Source organism: Coregonus clupeaformis, chromosome 19 (assembly GCF_020615455.1).
Source record: "Coregonus clupeaformis isolate EN_2021a chromosome 19, ASM2061545v1, whole genome shotgun sequence".
NCBI lineage: Eukaryota > Metazoa > Chordata > Actinopteri > Salmoniformes > Salmonidae > Coregonus > Coregonus clupeaformis.
This window is the reverse complement of record NC_059210.1, coordinates 2,211,013-2,228,835: the sequence shown is the minus strand read 5'-3', so window position 1 is coordinate 2,228,835 and position 17,823 is coordinate 2,211,013. Positions and strand designations below refer to the sequence as shown.

Here is a 17,823-nt window from a genome sequence, read left to right as displayed (position 1 = left end):
GCCCCAAAACATCACTGCTCTAGAGGAGATCTGCATGGAGGAATGGGCCAAAATACCAGCAACAGTGTGTGAAAACCTTGTGAAGACTTACAGAAAACGTTTGACCTGTGTCATTGCCAACAAAGGGTATATAACAAAGTATTGAGAAACTTTTGTTATTGACCAAATACTTATTTTCCACCATAATTTGCAAATAAATTCATAAAAAATCCTACAATGTGATTTTCTGGATTTTTTTTTCTCATTTTGTCTGTCATAGTTGACGTGTACCTATGATGAAAATTACAGGCCTCTCTCATCTTTTTAAGTGGGAGAACTTGCACAATTGGTGGCTGACTAAATACTTTTTTTCCCCACTGTATATACAACTGTTCTGAAAGGCCCCAGAGTCTGCAACACCACTAAGCAAGGGGCACCACCAAGCAAGCGGCACCATGAAGACCAAGGAGCTCTGCAAACAGGTCAGGGACAAAGTTGTGGAGAAGTACAGATCAGGGTTGGGTTATAAAAAATTATCTGAAACTTTGAAGAATCCACGGACACCATTAAATCAATTAAATCAATCAGCAATTATAAAAAAATTGAAAGAATATGGCACCACAACAAACCTGCCAAGAGAGGGCCACCCACCAAAACTCACGGACCAGACAAGGAGGGCATTAATCAGAGAGGCAACAAAGAGACCAAAGATAACCCTGAAGGAGCTGCAAAGCTCCACAGCTGAGATTGGGGTATCTGTCCATAGGACCACTTTAAGCCGTACACTCCACAGAGCTGGGCTTTACAGAAGAGTGGCCAGAAAAAAGTCATTGCTTAAAGAAAAAAATAAGTAAACACATTTGGTGTTTGCCAAAAGGCATGTGGGAGACTCCCCAAACATATGGAAGAAGGTACTCTGTTTAGATGAGACTAAAATTGAGCTTTTTGGCCATCAAGGAAAACGCTATGTCTGGCGCAAACCCAACACCTCTCATCACCCCGAGAACACCATCCCCACAGTGAAGCATGGTGGTGTCAGCATCATGCTGTGGGGATGTTTTTCATCGGCAGGGACTGGGAAACTGGTCAGAATTGAAGGAATGATGGATGGCGCTAAATACAGGGAAATGCTTGAGGGAAACCTGTTTCAGTCTTCCAGAGATTTGAGACTGGGACGGAGGTTCAGCTTCCAGCAGGACAATGACCCTAAACATACTTCTAAAGCAACACTTGAGTGGTTTAAGGGGAAACATGTAAATGTCTTGGAATAGCCTAGTCAGAGCCCAGACCTCAATCCATTTGAGAATCTGTGGTATGACTTAAAGATTGCTGTACACCAGCGGAACCCATGCAACTTGATGGAGTTGGAGCAGTTTTGCCAAGAAGAATGGGCAAAAATCCCAGTGGCTAGATGTGCCAAGTTTATAGAGACATACCCCAAGAGACATGCAGCTGTAATTGCTGCAAAAGGTGGCTCTACAAAGTATTGACTTTGGGGGGGGTGAATAGTTATGCGCGCTCAAGTGTTCTTATTTCTTTTTTGTTTCGCCCAAAAAAATATTTTGCATCTTCAAAGTGGTATGCATGTTGTGTAAATAAAATGATACAAACCCCCATAAAATCAATTTGAATTCCAGGTTGTAAGGCAACAAAATAGGAAAAATGCCAAGGGGTGTGAATACTTATCACCAATGCAATTTTGCAAAGTGGATCACAGTGAAACTGTCAGTCATCCTAGCAACCAGCAAGCTTAAGGATCTATGTCAGTCATCCCTAGCAACGAGCCCACACCCCACACTACAGGCATACAAATGGTATTGCAACGCCAGGGTTGTGGGTTCGATTCCCACGGGAGACCAGTATGAAATAAGTATGAAAATGTATGCACTCGCTACTGTAAGTCTCTCTGGATTAGACCGTCTGCTAAAATGACAAAAATGTAATTGACATACGATAATGATAACAGCTATTTACTGTATGCCAGGTATTGTATTTGACAGCTGCCAGATAGATTGTGTTTGTTAGTGTAGTCGCGTGGGGCTGAAGCCATCTGCTCATCCATCCCCATCCCCATGACCTTCATCTGTCTTCCAGGCCTCTTCACTCAACCAGACTACCACACTACTAGGATCTTAATTTGAGACAGTTTGCTACAGCAGGAAAATAATCCTGCAGCAACAGGAAATGTGAATCATTATGGTGATTATAACTAATGGACATTTCTTGTAGGGGTTGATACATTTTTCATTAGGGCAAATAATGTATGACATTTTAAAGTGGAAATTACAAACTTTAGAAGCATTTCTATACCTTGAATACACTATTTGCATATCCTGCTGTGCAGGAAAATTCTCAGCAACAAGAGTGATCAAATTAAAATCCCACATCTATCTGTAGCCAAGCCTTGTTTACAGAGCCTTTTGCTCTATAACAAATACCAATGTTTCTCCCTGTCTTTAAGGCTGACATATTCCCAGTTTGTCCCTGGCATAATTTCCTCTGCACAGTCAAGGGAGAAGTAAGCTTGATGGTGGTAATGCATTTAAAGTAGCATTTATAAATTATAAATACATTGCAGGTGCCACATTAGATAGATGTCTTTCCATCAAGTCTCTGCCCGTGCCACTAGTGATGGAATACACCACCTATGACCGTGAGAGCTCCTTGTGGCTCATCCAGCACAGTCTGGAGAACCAATAAATCAACCACACAGATTCACACAGTAGCCCTGAACCCCCAATTCAGACTAAACTCTGGAAACCATAACTGCTGCATTATGACCTTGTTTGCATAATGAAGTGGTCGTTATGATTCTACTATAGCAGTTGTAAAAGGCGTTAAGGGAAAACCCTTAATGGAGTACAGTAGCTATTTTCAACTTAATGTAGGAGGTGGAGTTGGCATTCCCTTAGGGAAAGTTATTTGGTCTACTGTAGGTGCAAGAAATGTATTCCTTTGTGGACTATTAAAATATAATTGACATGTATCAACTACCGGTCACTTTTTAACTGAAAACGCTCTTCTCAGAAGTGTACTTCATTACTTTTTGCACTTTCCTGTTACCCCTGCGGACTGTAAACTTTTAACTGCCTTCCGATGAGTAATGCATTCCATTTATTATAGCACCATAGTCCATAATGATAATAACTCACAATCTGCATGTTGATTAGTTGCTATTTATGCTGGTTATGACTGCTGCAATGCCCCATGGGAGTAGTCTGCTCTAACCACCGCTGCTTATGAATTAGATTTCCGCCACATTACATCTGCATATTATAGAACAATAATAAGTAGGAACATTAGGGTGAATGTTATATTATATGATTAGAACGTTTCATAAGTGATTGCGTCTGGCCAGGCTGATGTAATGACTGTGATTGAGTGACTGTGGTGGACAGTAGGTAGGTTGGGGAACTGTGTGACAGAGTGCTATGCCTGCAGACTCTAAAGGGTGGATGAATGGGGGTACACTCATACAGTATGGGGTTGTCGTGGGCAGAGATGGATGGGACCGTGTGGGAGAGCCATGGGCGGAGGTGTTTCTTTGAGATTGTGGGGGGATCGGAATGGAGGGGTGGGGAGAAGGATCCCTGCCGCGAAGGAGTGAATACAGATTGTCCCTGCAGTTAACAAACAACCTCCCTTCCTCCATCCCTACCTACTTCCATAAGGACAAACGACAGAGGCAGCCATTAATCTCTGAAGTCGAAATAGAGACAGAAATTGCTACTCCATTCCGCTTTGGTAGTGACAGGTGCTATGGTGCTATAGCATCCTGTCTGGCTGGCCTTGAGTTACTCCCAATGCCGTCTCTGAGCGTCAAGTGTGTTAACAAGGACAGGTTAACGGGTTCATTCTACAGAGAGTTTGTAAGGTGTTTGTTTACACTGTACGTTTTGCCTTCAGTACAATATTGGAGCTAGGCCCTACAATTACACAATAGAAAGAGAGCTTTCTGACGGTGCTAAGGGATGTGAGGACAAGCTAAGTGAGAAGAGAGCAGATGGTGCACCCTTCTGCGTCAAATGCAGCCTGTCTTGTAAAATAGATGCTTCTTGTTCTCCTTCAGGGCAGTGCAGACTGCAGAATATGTAACTCTTTTTTTAATAGACAGGGGTAGATTGGACTCATTCATGCTCAGTACCAGTCCTAAACAGTGGTCCACTCTGTAGGGGGCATTGCTGTAACTATAGGGGTCCTCAGGAGCAGTCCAGTTCAGTATGAACAGGGGCCGTGTGACATAGTCTGTTTGGGGTTGCCCCGGGTACAGAGGAAATTACATATCGACTGAGCGGCCCTTTTTAAACAGCAGACAAATGCTCCCTGAAACAGTGCTGGGTCTCGGAGACGCCCCCAACTTTTGTGAAAAATCTGCCGATGTGCCCTTGAGCAAGGCATTTAACTCTAATTGCTCCTGTAAGTCGCTCTGGATTAGTTTTAGGAATGAGAGAGCATTGCTCCTTCTCAGAATCCAAATGTTGTGTCATGTTGTTGGCATCTGGGGTTGGATATAGAAGCACCTTGGGCCCCTCATGTTGTGGTGTTTTGGGAATTAACTGGCAAATGCAAATGCTTGGATTCTTTAATCCGCAGGGTAATCTGCCCAGAGTGATATTGAAATGTAATCGTACCTTCTCTCCCTCCCAGGCTTTTAGAATCTATTTATTGCCCCAACAACAGGACGTAAACAGCAATCTTATGGAGGGAAATAAACTAGTCTTTAGCTAAATTGAACTGGGACCAGTTGGTATATCTGAGTCTTGATATATCTGAGTTAGTCTTTGATGGATGTTCTGATCTAAAGTAAAGTCTTATGGATGTCTGGAAAGATAGGTAGGCATAAATTACAGCATAGCTGGCAAGTCGCATTCAAGGAACAGAATCACACACCACTGACCCATGTGGCAAACACCAGATAGCCTTCACACACACACACACACACACACACACACACACACACACACACACACACACACACACACACACACACACACACTAACACACTAACACACACACTATCACACACTGCTAGACTTTATTAATACCACCAGACCTACATAGTGAATCCTGGACTGGCCATAGTCCACAACCATCGTGACACGGCACAAATTCTGACCTCCAGTACTGCCTTTGATATTTCAGTCTGTACCTCCCTCGAGAGTGTGTGTGTGTGTGTGTGTGTATTTGTGAGAGAGGAGAACACGGTTTCACAGCCAAGAAAAGGAGGGAGAGAGAGAGATTAGTAGAGGGAAAGGGACCCTGTTAGGTTATGGACCTGGAGGTACACCCAGTCCCTTCTCTTTCCTTTATCTCTATCTTTTCTATCCTCCATTTTGTTTTGAGGCTGACCTATCTTCTTATACATGTCTACTTCTCTTCTTCCTTAGAATGGGCTCAATGCGTTGCACCTGGCAGCTAAGGAGGGCCACGTGGAGCTGGTCCAGGAGCTGCTGGAGAGAGGCTCAGCTGTGGACTCAGCCACCAAGGTGGGTTCCTTTACCGCACTACCGTATGTGGAACTAGCACAGTAGGATAGAAACGAAGTAGGATACGCTACTTGAGCTAATGGTTGATGGTCATGTCCGTCCACGTCCGCTGTAGGGAGACTATTCATTTTAAAGGCTTGTTAGGAGATTGCATGCTGGCCATGTGTTAAGATTATATTTCCCTTAGCTGCTTTGGACTTTTGGATTACAAATAAAGATAGTTAGAAAGATCATAATCAAATGAGCTGTCAAAAGAAAGTACCCCGAAGATCATGGATGATAACGCATTTTGTTTTTCTTCCGTTGTGAAATCTGATGTGCTGTTTGACACCGAAAGGCAATTGTGCATTGTTTTAGTTTGTTTCAGCTTGATATTGTACTTTCCAACAGAGATAAAATATTTTAAATGACACAAAAACTGGATGCATTTCTCTGAAAAGTCTGCTCGTTCAAGGTATCGGTCTCCAAATGAAGGCCCCTAAACATGGTTCAAGTTTCACACACGGCGTTAAGCAGGTCAATGTCCTGAAACAGCTCTCATCACACTCTTGCCCTACATTAACCTGACTCTTAACCTTTCCAACAGTGAGACAACACTACCATACCCAGGGCAGACAGCCATGTCCCTAACCAGCACCCAATCCACTGCACTGCACTGGAACCTAACACCGTCACATGACTGTGCACTCTAGCTTCAGAGCACTAGGGTGTAGCAGGCAGGAAAGGGGATACAGCTAGTTTCATTGAACATGGAGGTAGTTATGCCAAGCTGTGAAAATGGAGAAGGTTTATTCCTTCTAAAGAGCATGTTTAGGTGTCGTGTGACTTGTTACAGATGTAGGATCTTAATTTGATCACCCTGTTGCAGGAAAACTTTCCTGCAATGCAGGAAATTTCAAACATGTGTAGCTCAGTTGGTAGAGCATGGCGCTTGCAACGCCAGGGTTATGGGTTCGATTCTCACGGGGACCAGTATGAAAAAATGTATGCACTCACTAACTGTAAGTCGCTCTGGATAAGAGCATCTGCTAAATGACTAAAATGTAAATGTTTAAAATCAGAATTTACTTGACTTATGTTTCATAGCAATCACTGGTTCATATTTAATTGTGTTTGCTGTACATGACTCATTTAAATGACAACCGAACTGATTTGTTAATCACCATGCCCTAATTAAAAGCATTGAGGGATTAAGGCTCTCTATGAGTGATAACTCTTCATTATCTCTGGCTGTCTGTATCACAGCATCAGTAGGAGTGCTCCTCAGAAAGGCCCACTCATCTCCATCACTGAGCCATATGTGTCTGTGAATATGCCTGTTTGGGGTGTCACATTTCCAATCAGTGATGGAGAGAATTAATGATAAAAAAGTACTAATAGGAGTGGCTGTAGACAATGAGATGGCGGTGATGACTGTGTGTGTGTGTGTGTCAAACATTTGATACTATAATAATACAATTTGTATGCTTTTTGTCAAAGCTGAAATACAGGACAAAGTCGTTTTTGTCATTTCTGTTTATGTCAGAAATGACAGTTTATGTCATTACTGTATGTTATCCATCCTCTTTGTAAGACAGAGGTGAAAATTGAACCCCTTGATTTGTGTATTGATTGACACAGTTCACCTTGTTCTCTATAATGGTGTAATATGTGTCCATCTGTGTTCTTCCATCCCAGAAAGGGAACACATCCCTCCACATTGCCTCTCTGGCCGGACAGGCCGAGGTGGTGAAGATACTGGTGAAGCGCGGAGCAGAAATCAACTCTCAATCTCAGGTAAGAGATACAGTAGCATCTTGCTTTCGTCTCAAATCCCTACCAGCTCTGATCAGGATTTGTGTGGCAAAACGATGCCATACCATTGCTCTGACCGTACGATGCTGTGGACATAGAGTGGGGAAAAAAAGTATTTAGTCAGCCACCAATTGTGCAAGTTCTCCCACTTAAAAAGATGAGAGAGGCCTGTAATTTTCATCATAGGTACACGTCAACTATGACAGACAAAATGAGAAAAAAAAAATCCAGAACATCACATTGTAGGATTTGTAATGAATTTATTTGCAAATTATGGTGGAAAATAAGTATTTGGTCAATAACAAAAGTTTCTCAATACTTTGTTATATACCCTTTGTTGGCAATGACACAGGTCAAAGCGTTTTCTGTAAGTCTTCACAAGGTTTTCACACACTGTTGCTGGTATTTTGGCCCATTCCTCCATGCAGATCTCCTCTAGAGCAGTGATGTTTTGGGGCTGTCGCTGGTCAACACGGACTTTCAACTCCCTCCAAAGATTTTCTATGGGGTTGAGATCTGGAGACTGGCTAGGCCACTCCAGGACCTTGAAATGCTTCTTACAAAGCCACTCCTTCGTTGCCCGGGCGGTGTGTTTGGGATCATTGTCATGCTGAAAGACCCAGCCACGTTTCATCTTCAATGCCCTTGCTGATGGAAGGAGGTTTTCACTCAAAATCTCACGATACATGGCCCCCATTCATTCTTTCCTTTACCGGATCAGTCGTCCTGGTCCCTTTGCAGAAAAACAGCCCCAAAGCATGATGTTTCCACCCCCCATGCTTCACAGTAGGTATGTTGTTCTTTGGATGCAACTCAGCATTCTTTGTCCTCCAAACCACGACGAGTTGAGTTTTTACCAAAAAGTTATATTTTGGTTTCATCTGACCATATGACATTCTCCCAATCCTCTTCTGGATCATCCAAATGCACTCTAGCAAACTTCAGACGGGCCTGGACATGTACTGGCTTAAGCAGGGGGGACACGTCTGGCACTGCAGGATTTGAGTCCCTGGTGGCGTAGTGTGTTACTGATGGTAGGCTTTGTTACTTTGGTCCCAGCTCTCTGCAGGTCATTCACTAGGTCCCCCTGTGTGGTTCTGGGATTTTTGCTCACCGTTCTTGTGATCATTTTGACCCCACGGGTGTGAGATCTTGCGTGGAGCCCCAGATCGAGGGAGATTATCAGTGGTCTTGTATGTCTTCCATTTCCTAATAATTGCTCCCACAGTTGATTTTTTCAAACCAAGCTGCTTACCTATTGCAGATTCAGTCTTCCCAGCCTGGTGCAGGTCTACAATTTTGTTTCTGGTGTCCTTTGACAGCTCTCTTTGGTCTTGGCCATAGTGGAGTTTGGAGTGTGACTGTTTGAGGTTGTGGACAGGTGTCTTTTATACTGATAACAAGTTCAAACAGGTGCCATTAATACAGGTAACGAGCGGAGGACAGAGGAGCCTCTTAAAGAAGAAGTTACAGGTCTGTGAGAGGCAGAAATCTTGCTTGTTTGTAGGTGACCAAATACTTATTTTCCACCATAATTTGCAAATAAATTCATTAAAAATCCTACAATGTGATTTTCTTGATTTTTTGAAAATTACAGGCCTCTCTCATCTTTTTAAGAGGGAGAACTTGCACAATTGGTGGCTGACTAAATACTTTTTTCCCCCACTGTATACCAATTTATAGGCATACATGCCTATGCAAATAAATATGGGCTATGGACATACTTATTTTCTGTGCAGTCAAATTGATATTGTATTGGTTCTTCCTCCACAAAATGATGTATCACCAAAATGATGTAACCTACTGTAGGCATGCAGCAGTTGATAATATACCTGCTGTGCTGTTGTGTCTCCAGAATGGCTTCACCCCTCTGTACATGGCTGCTCAGGAGAACCATATAGACGTGGTGCGTTACTTACTGGAGAACGGAGGTAACCAGAGCACCGCTACAGAGGTAGGGAGTGTGTGTGTGTGCATTTGTGTATGTGTGTGTGTGTATCTTCGTACATGTTTTAAGTAAATGGTTTGAAGTTTTCAGTCTGTGTGAGGATGTGTGTGAACATTGTGTTTTACCAGGCGTGGTCCTGATGAAAAAAAGTTTGTGCTGTTTTATGCCTTATCATTGTTGGTCTGTGGCTATGGATAACCTTCTCCCTCCTCCCTCTCCTTCCCTCCTCCAGGATGGCTTCACCCCACTGGCCATCGCTCTGCAGCAGGGCCACAACCAGGTGGTGTCCGTCCTGCTGGAGAACGACACCAAGGGTAAGGTGCGGCTGCCCGCCCTGCACATCGCCGCCCGCAAGGACGACACCAAGTCTGCTGCGCTGCTCCTCCAGAATGACCACAATGCAGACGTGCAGTCCAAGGTACGGCCGGAGGGAAGGGGTTAATGGTTAAAACGTGCATCTGTGTTATTGGGTTAGCGTGTGTCTGTGGTGCTACGACCATGTGTTGTCAATGGGGGCAAGCCCGACATGCTGTAGGACTGTAAGGGAATTGAATACAGGGTACTTGTTACAGTTTTGTTTGTCAGTGCTTTGTGGTGTATTTCTAGTATCAATACGAACAAGTTTCAATGAAAAAAAGGGTGTAATGCGAATGAGTCAGTGTTGACATACATTAGCCCTTGTCCGTCTGTCTGGGGTGTAGCTGTCTCTCTGTCTGTCCATCTCTCTCCTTCAGTGTTGTGTGCCTGCCACTAGTTCATTGGTCCTGCCACTAACCGGGTCTCTCTCTCTTCCTGTCTTATCTATCTATCTGATCCACTCACACCCCCCTCCCCCCATCACTCGCAACCGCACCCCCGGTGTTTATGTGGAGCACTGTCCACTGCATGGAGTGTGCGGAGTGTGCTATTGTCCACAGGTCGTATTGTTGAATGTTGCAATTTGAGGGTTGCATGCATCCTTGGGTTTCTGGCAAAATGTGTTTTTAGGGCTGGGTGGGTGAGGGGTAAGGGGATGGGCTGTGGCTAGAGTGAAGTGCAGGTTCCCATATTTTGAAGGACAGTAGCCTATACTGAAATAATATTCTATGGTACACCAGGGCTATTCAATGAACTGTCTCAAGGTCTTCACTGTAGCACTGCTGGTTTCTTTAGTTGTTTGAACTGTTATTGTCATTGAATGGCCAGAGTCCACTCATGGATTACCAATGTCTGAATCAGTCCCTTTTGATTGACAGATTTATTTTTGGGAAAAGCAATTTGCACAGTTTAAAAACAAAATAAAAGTACAAAGAACCCCAGAGGACAACACATGAAAGCATTAAATACATTTATTTCCAATGTGGTCCTGGTTGTAGGACGATAACAGGAAACAGAATGAGTGAAAACTAGCAGTGCTGCTGTTGTTCACCAGGAATTGAACAGCCCTGCACTGCAAACACTATGGCACACCAGTTATCATTGGTGTTGTCACTGAACATAACATTGTCCTTGTGTCAGGCCTAATGTTAATGATATTACATAATATAAAACAGTGTATGCCAGCATTTCCCAGACTCAGTCCTCGAGACCCCAATGGGTACACGTTTTGGTTTTTGCCCTAACACTACACAGCTGATTCAAATGATCAAAGGTTGATGATTAGTTGATTATTTGAATCAGCTATGTAGTACTAGGGCAAAAAACTAAACGTGCACCCCTTGGGGTCCAGAGGACTGGGTTTGGGAAACCCTGGTGTATGCAGACATGAAATGCTGATTACGGCTCAGCTGTTTCCATGCAGTACTCTTCACCATGACTCACTGGGGAGACCCAGAGGAGGGTGGATGAAGACTGCAGCATGAAAACACACTCTCACACACACCACATGTAGACATTAAACACAGAGCACTCTCACCAAATACCTCTGAACACAGTCATGTGACGATTACCTGAATTAGTTTGGCAATAACCACCATCTTAAAAGCTTAATTAGGTGACTCTCTAGTGAGTTTGGCCTTGTGGTGCAAAATGGCTGCCATACATCACTGTTGTGTGAGTTGCATAGAGTGAGTAAGGCCTTCTCATAGAACATAGTATAATGTACAGTATACATGTATGTCTATGGACTTGCTACTCTCATTGTAAAACATCTGAAGGTCTTTGGATAAAAGATGCGATAAAGCATATGAAGAGTTTATTTCCAAAACGCTATATCCACAAATGTTTTAAATTTTTGTTTTTTCATCAGGAATTATTGCTTATTTCATGTGTGTGTAAAATATTATTGTTCTCAGATTTTTAATTCATAGATTTTAGATCTTTTTTTTTTGTTTTTTTGGCAAAACGCTAAATATCCATTGTTTAGCTGGAATGGAAAGTTCGTATCCTGTATATTTGACTGTGATATGTGGTTATCTCACCTAGCCATCTTAAGATGAATGCACTTACTGCAAGTCGCTCTGGATAAGAGCATTTGCTAAATGACTACAGATCTACAGATCTGACATTACTGTATTTTATATTGATGTCACAAATGTATCATTTATAGAGTTCTCTATTAAAAATGTAGTTATTTGTTACATTTGACTGTGTAAAACCTGGCAGTACTTAGTTCTCTGAAAGTGAGGTGGATAGCAAAAAAAAATTACATTGAACAACCAACCTCATGACGTGATTATATAGTGAAAAAACACACCAATCTCTTTCATAATTTCTTAAAAACAATAAAAGCTCATTTCAGAAAATGTATATATATAGCATTTTGGAATTAAACTCTTCATATACAGTCTAGCAATAAAGCTGTTTTTGAAGAGAATCATGCCACTTTGCCTGTATTTCTTGTATTGCACAGCTACCCTGAACATTGAGCATCTGTATGACTGTGTGTAAAATAACTAAGGTTTTTCCCTTCCTTATCTCTGCTGCTTCAGATGATGGTCAATAGGACTACGGAGGTATAACCACTATGTCTAGCACTCAAACCTTCATCATAACCACATCACTTTTATTGTTTGTCTTTGTGTCATTTTAGCACTTTATTTCCTTCACTTCTATAGCACTGCATGGCGGAAATAGACCCGGATCTTTCAGTCTTTCACAATCTCTTTATGGTTCAATTCTTTTCTGTATTGTTACGCATGCATGATGTTATCTCGAATGGCCCACTCGCTCAAGTAGTTTATCTCGCACATCATGTGCCTTAGTAGTTTGTCTTTCAGTTAGAAAACTGTTATCGGTTAATTTATTTTACTTTGTGCATACTTTTGACATACTTTCGTTTTCATTGGTTGGTTTCTGGAGTTTTATTGATGCTATCCCAAGCTCAGAGAGTTGATTTATATCCTTAATGATAATCTCATAATCACCTATACATTTCACACTAAGATGATTTTACATAATGATGGGTAATAATTTTTACAGTGTTAAAGGGATACTTCGGGATTTTGTCAATGAGTCAGATGAACTCGTGGATACCATTTTTATGTCTCTGCGTGCAGTTTGAAGGAAGTTTCTAACTAACGCTAGCACAATTGCTAACTAGCATAAGTGTAATGACTGGAAGTCTATGGGTATCAGATACCCTTAGACTTCCAGTTATTGTGCTAACACTAGTTAGCATTGGCTCGCAAAACTACCTCTTACTTCCTTCTTACTGGACACAGAGACAAAAAAAATGGTGTCCACAAGTTCATCTGACTCTGGGGAAGTAGATAAAGGGCCCCATTGCCGAAATTCCGAAGTATCCCTTTAATGTTTATATATAGAATTTCTACATGTGTTGCATGCCATTCATTTATATTGTAGATGCACTATGAACTAAATTGATATTATTTGACAAAGCACAAAACAACGTTATTGATATAATGAGGTCGTAATTGTCACATCTTTACATTTACAAAGAGCTTGAGATAAGATAAAGAAATAGTAATATTATAAGAAATATATCAATGCAAATATATGTATATTATACTTGCAAGAAGCATGTTTTTATATAGTGTAGTATACTACTGCAATGGCATGCTAGAACATCAATCAAAAAGTATCCAGGTGCTTTACAGATCATTTTCTTGAAGAACAAAAGCACTATATAGCATGATGCATCCCGACTATTTTCATTTGCACCATTATCAGCTGTCAGCTTTAAATGTGTAATTTTGAATCATCGCGTAGTCACTACAATTCTTCACACTTTTGTAAATAATGTTTTCACATTAAATCGGACCATGACTTTCAGAATGGAAAGGTAAGGCAAGAATTTAACAATACTCCAACTGCTCTGCAATAGCCCTCTCTGATTTCTTATGATTCCTAACATGACAACATGGCGTACAGTGACATAGTGCACTTTGGTGTTGATAAAAAAAATACAGTCATGGTTTTTGGACCTCTTTTTTGATTTGGTGTCTTTTTTCTCTGTCCTGTAAATGTATGGTTAACTAATACTGTGTGTCAATTGTTTGGTTGATATTAACAGTCTGTGGGAACTGTACGTCTATTTGTTTTTTTTATTTCCTTAATTTCTTTCTTTATTATTTAAATAAATGGAGAAACTATTTGATTTTGTTCTGACTGTAGGATAACCAGTTGCATGGTAGTCTTTCTGAGTGTGTGTTTGTGTGTATGCATACAGTATGTAATTTGCGTGTATGTGCATAATTGAGTCATGATTTTCTGAAACTGAATTTTAAGATGTATTTCCCTTCATCTCTTTGGTTTCCTCCCTCTTCTTAGTTTGAAGCGTTGCTCTTTTACATGTATTAATTTCCTTTTCTTTCTTTCTTTTGGTGATGGTTAATGCGACTGTTGCATGCTGGGATAGTGGAGGTCAGGGGTCAGGGGTCAGGCTTTGGCGTCATGAATGAGGCTAGTATCTAACCCACTGTCTCTCTCTCTCCCTCCCTCTCTCTATGTTCACCCCTGTGTTACAGAGTGGATTCACGCCACTTCATATCGCTGCCCACTATGGAAACGTGAACGTGGCCACACTACTACTAAATCGTGGGGCGGCTGTGGACTTTACAGCTAGGGTAGGTACCATTACCATAGCTAGGGTAGGTACCATTACCAAACTATTACAACAACCTTCTGATCTGCAGTCAGTGCTATCGTTGCACAGCAAGGTCTTGGGATCCATCACGATAGACTCCTTTGTGTTCATTCCTTTACTGGAACTAGTGCAAAGATTGCAGGTTATAGGAAGGGCTGCCCACACACACTGTGCCAAGAACCATAAAACACAGTAGACATTAGAGCACATACGCACACACACGCACATTTTAAGTGAGTAGGGTGAAATGCCCTTTAGGAACCCACAGTCAGCGATTGAGTTGCTTTCTAGGACAATGACACCTTCTGCCTCAGCACTTCTCTTTTCTCGGAATCCTCATGTCCGTGTGTGGTCCCCATCAGCCACTCAGACAGAGAATGGAATGAGTCTTAGGGGAATGCCAGTCCTTTTCATGAGATAGAACTCAAGGCGAGAGATGGAGATAGTTGTCTGGCCAAGCTGAAAGATTACTTGAAGGTCACAGACTCAATGCAGTCCTATTCTGACTGAGCCCTTAGTGTCTACAGCTAAAGAACACATCCACTAACCCAGCAAGGGACTCCACAGTCAGAAACCTTACCTTTTATTTGCAGAAACGTAACACTCAAAAACACTGTAAATTCTGCTATGTCACACTTTCTCAGGCGTTTTTAGTCACAGTCATCATAACAAGCTGTGTGTCCTGCAGTGCTCTGCACCAGGCTGAGGAAAAAAGCTTTCACATTGTCAAGATTTCACAGAAATCAGAGGAGTGGCCGAACGCCAAAATAACATAACAAATCCTAACAGAAAGAATGAACAGGAGCCATTCATCAGCAATTCCATTCAATTCAAGGTTTATTGTCCCAGCAAAGAAATTCATTGAGGTATATTAGAAAGCGTGACAGCTTTCACTAGAGGCCTTGTCCTGAACTACCCCCACTGTTTGAGGAACATCATTGCACGTAATAGAAGCTGGTCAAAAGTAGTGCACTATGTAGGGAATAGGATGCCATTTGGGCCAGTACCTAGGTTATAACACAGCTTTGTTATTGCCACAGATGGGTCAGTGTGGAACAGGGTATCAGTTATCACGATTATAACTCTAATATTCTAGTAAAGCTGCCTGTCTAATCAGGAAAACATCTGTACCGGCTGGCAGATTTGATACAATAATAAAGCCCTGCATGTGTTTAGTGGTAAACAAGCTCCACAACAAAAACAACAATAATACCCTAGAAAACCCTTACCTAAGAGAACCCTAACCTAAGAGAACCCTAACCTAAGAAAACCTAAGATTTGTGGTAAACAGGGGATACTGTATGTTTGTTTTGTCTGTGTCAGTTTTATCTTGTGTGTGTGTGTGCGTGTGCCTGTGTGTGTGTATGCGTGTGCGTGCCGATGTGCGCATAGAGACGCTTTGTCCAGAAAATCACATTGTATGATTTTTAAGTAATTAATTTGCATTTTATTGCATGACTTAAGTATTTGATACATCAGAAAAGCAGAACTTAATATTTGGTACATAAACCTTTGTTTGCAATTACAGAGATCATATGTTTCCTGTAGGTCTTGACCATGTTTGCACACACTGCAGCAGGGATTTTGGCCCACTCCTCCATACAGACCTTCTCCAGATCCTTCAGGTTTCGGGGCTGTCGCTGGGCAATACGGACTTTCAGCTCCCTCCAAAGATTTTCTATTGGGTTCAGGTCTGGAGACTGGCTAGGCCACTCCAGGACCTTGAGATGCTTCTTACGGAGCCACTCCTTAGTTGCCCTGGCTGTGTGTTTCGGGTCGTTGTCATGCTGGAAGACCCAGCCACGATCCATCTTCAATGCTCTTACTGAGGGAAGGAGGTTGTTGGCCAAGATCTCGCGATACATGGCCCCATCCATCCTCCCCTCAATACGGTGCAGTCGTCCTGTCCCTTTTGCAGAAAAGCATCCCCAAAGAATGATGTTTCCACCTCCATGCTTCACGGTTGGGATGGTGTTCTTGGGGTTGTACTCATCCTTCTTCTTCCTCCAAACACGGCGAGTGGAGTTTAGACCAAAAGCTCTATTTTTGTCTCATCAGACCACATGACCTTCTCCCATTCCTCCTCTGGATCATCCAGATGGTCATTGGCAAACTTCAGACGGGCCTGGACATGCGCTGGCTTGAGCAGGGGGACCTTGCGTGCGCTGCAGGATTTTAATCCATGACGGCGTAGTGTGTTACTAATGGTTTTCTTTGAGACTGTGGTCCCAGCTCTCTTCAGGTCATTGACCAGGTCCTGCCGTGTAGTTCTGGGCTGATCCCTCACCTTCCTCATGATCATTGATGCCCCCACGAGGTGAGATCTTGCATGGAGCCCCAGACCGAGGGTGATTGACCGTCATCTTGAACTTCTTCCATTTTCTAATAATTGCGCCAACAGTTGTTGCCTTCTCACCAAGCTGCTTGCGTATTGTCCTGTAGCCCATCCCAGCCTTGTGCAGGTCTACAATTTTATCCCTGATGTCCTTACACAGCTCTCTGGTCTTGGCCATTGTGTAGAGGTTGGAGTCTGTTTGATTGAGTGTGTGGACAGGTGTCTTTTATACAGGTAACGAGTTCAAACAGGTGCAGTTAATACAGGTAATGAGTGGAGAACAGGAGGGCTTCTTAAAGAAAAACTAACAGGTCTACGAGAGCCGGAATTCTTACTGGTTGGTAGGTGATCAAATACTTATGACATGCAATAAAATGCAAATTAATTACTTAAAAATCATACAATGTGATTTTCTGGATTTTTGTTTTAGTCTCTCACAGTTGAAGTGTACCTATGATAAAAATTACAGACCTCTACATGCTTTGTAAGTAGGAAAATCTGCAAAATCAGCAGTGTATCAAATACTTGTTCTCCCTACTGTATGTATACAGTAGGATGTGTAGTTATATACCATTAGTTCAATTGTTTATTTCATTTTTAATGTGTCTTCAATTGTGTTATGTGTATTTCAGAATGGGATCACGCCCCTCCACGTGGCCTCTAAGCGTGGCAACGCTAACATGGTGCGCCTCCTACTGGACAGGGGTTCTCAGATCGATGCTAAGACCAGAGTGAGTCCACACACATACGCGTACACACACACACACACACACAAACACACACACTCATACAACCAGTACACGTACACACACGTGCACACACACAGACCGTTTGACCCCATCACTGTGCACAAGTGTGTGACGCAGTGTCCTTGCTACCAAAATGTCATTATTGTCCAGTGGCAGTGCTGCAGTCACTTTCCACCAGACTCCGCCTTGGACCTCTTCTTCAGCTGCAGCAATGTATCATAGTCTCATCCACAGCCAGTGGTGACGCATTGGGTCACTGTGTGTGTGTGCGTTGTGTGTGTGTGTGTTTTAAGTTTATGTATTGTATAAGTAGGTGTACTCACTGTTCATGTTGTATGTGGGTGTGTTGATAAGTGTGAGAGAAGGTGTGTGTGTGTATGTACTGCATAGCTGGTGGATTTGTGTGTGTGTGTGTGTACTGCATAGCTGGTGGATGTGTGTGTGTGTGTTTGTGTGTACTGCATAGCTGGTGGATGTGTGTGTGTGTGTGTGTGTGTACTGCATAG

At 42.4% G+C, this 17,823-nt stretch overlaps 1 protein-coding gene across 5 annotated transcripts in view; it reads left to right on the top strand.

The window, feature by feature from the left end:
- Positions 1-17,823, top strand: part of LOC121554286 (ankyrin-2-like) — a 130,990-nt gene that overhangs the window by 51,163 nt on the left and 62,004 nt on the right. For 2 of the 5 annotated variants that reach the window (XM_045227065.1, XM_045227064.1), the window contains exons 3-10: positions 5,367-5,465; positions 7,143-7,241; positions 9,115-9,213; positions 9,440-9,625; positions 12,117-12,140; positions 13,421-13,429; positions 14,115-14,213; positions 17,201-17,299. In XM_045227065.1, the coding sequence (XP_045083000.1) occupies positions 5,367-5,465; positions 7,143-7,241; positions 9,115-9,213; positions 9,440-9,625; positions 12,117-12,140; positions 13,421-13,429; positions 14,115-14,213; positions 17,201-17,299 (714 nt within the window). The remainder of the gene's footprint in view (positions 1-5,366; positions 5,466-7,142; positions 7,242-9,114; positions 9,214-9,439; positions 9,626-12,116; positions 12,141-13,420; positions 13,430-14,114; positions 14,214-17,200; positions 17,300-17,823) is intronic. The other 3 variants (XM_045227067.1, XM_041867780.2, XM_045227066.1) reach the window with 2 other exon arrangements.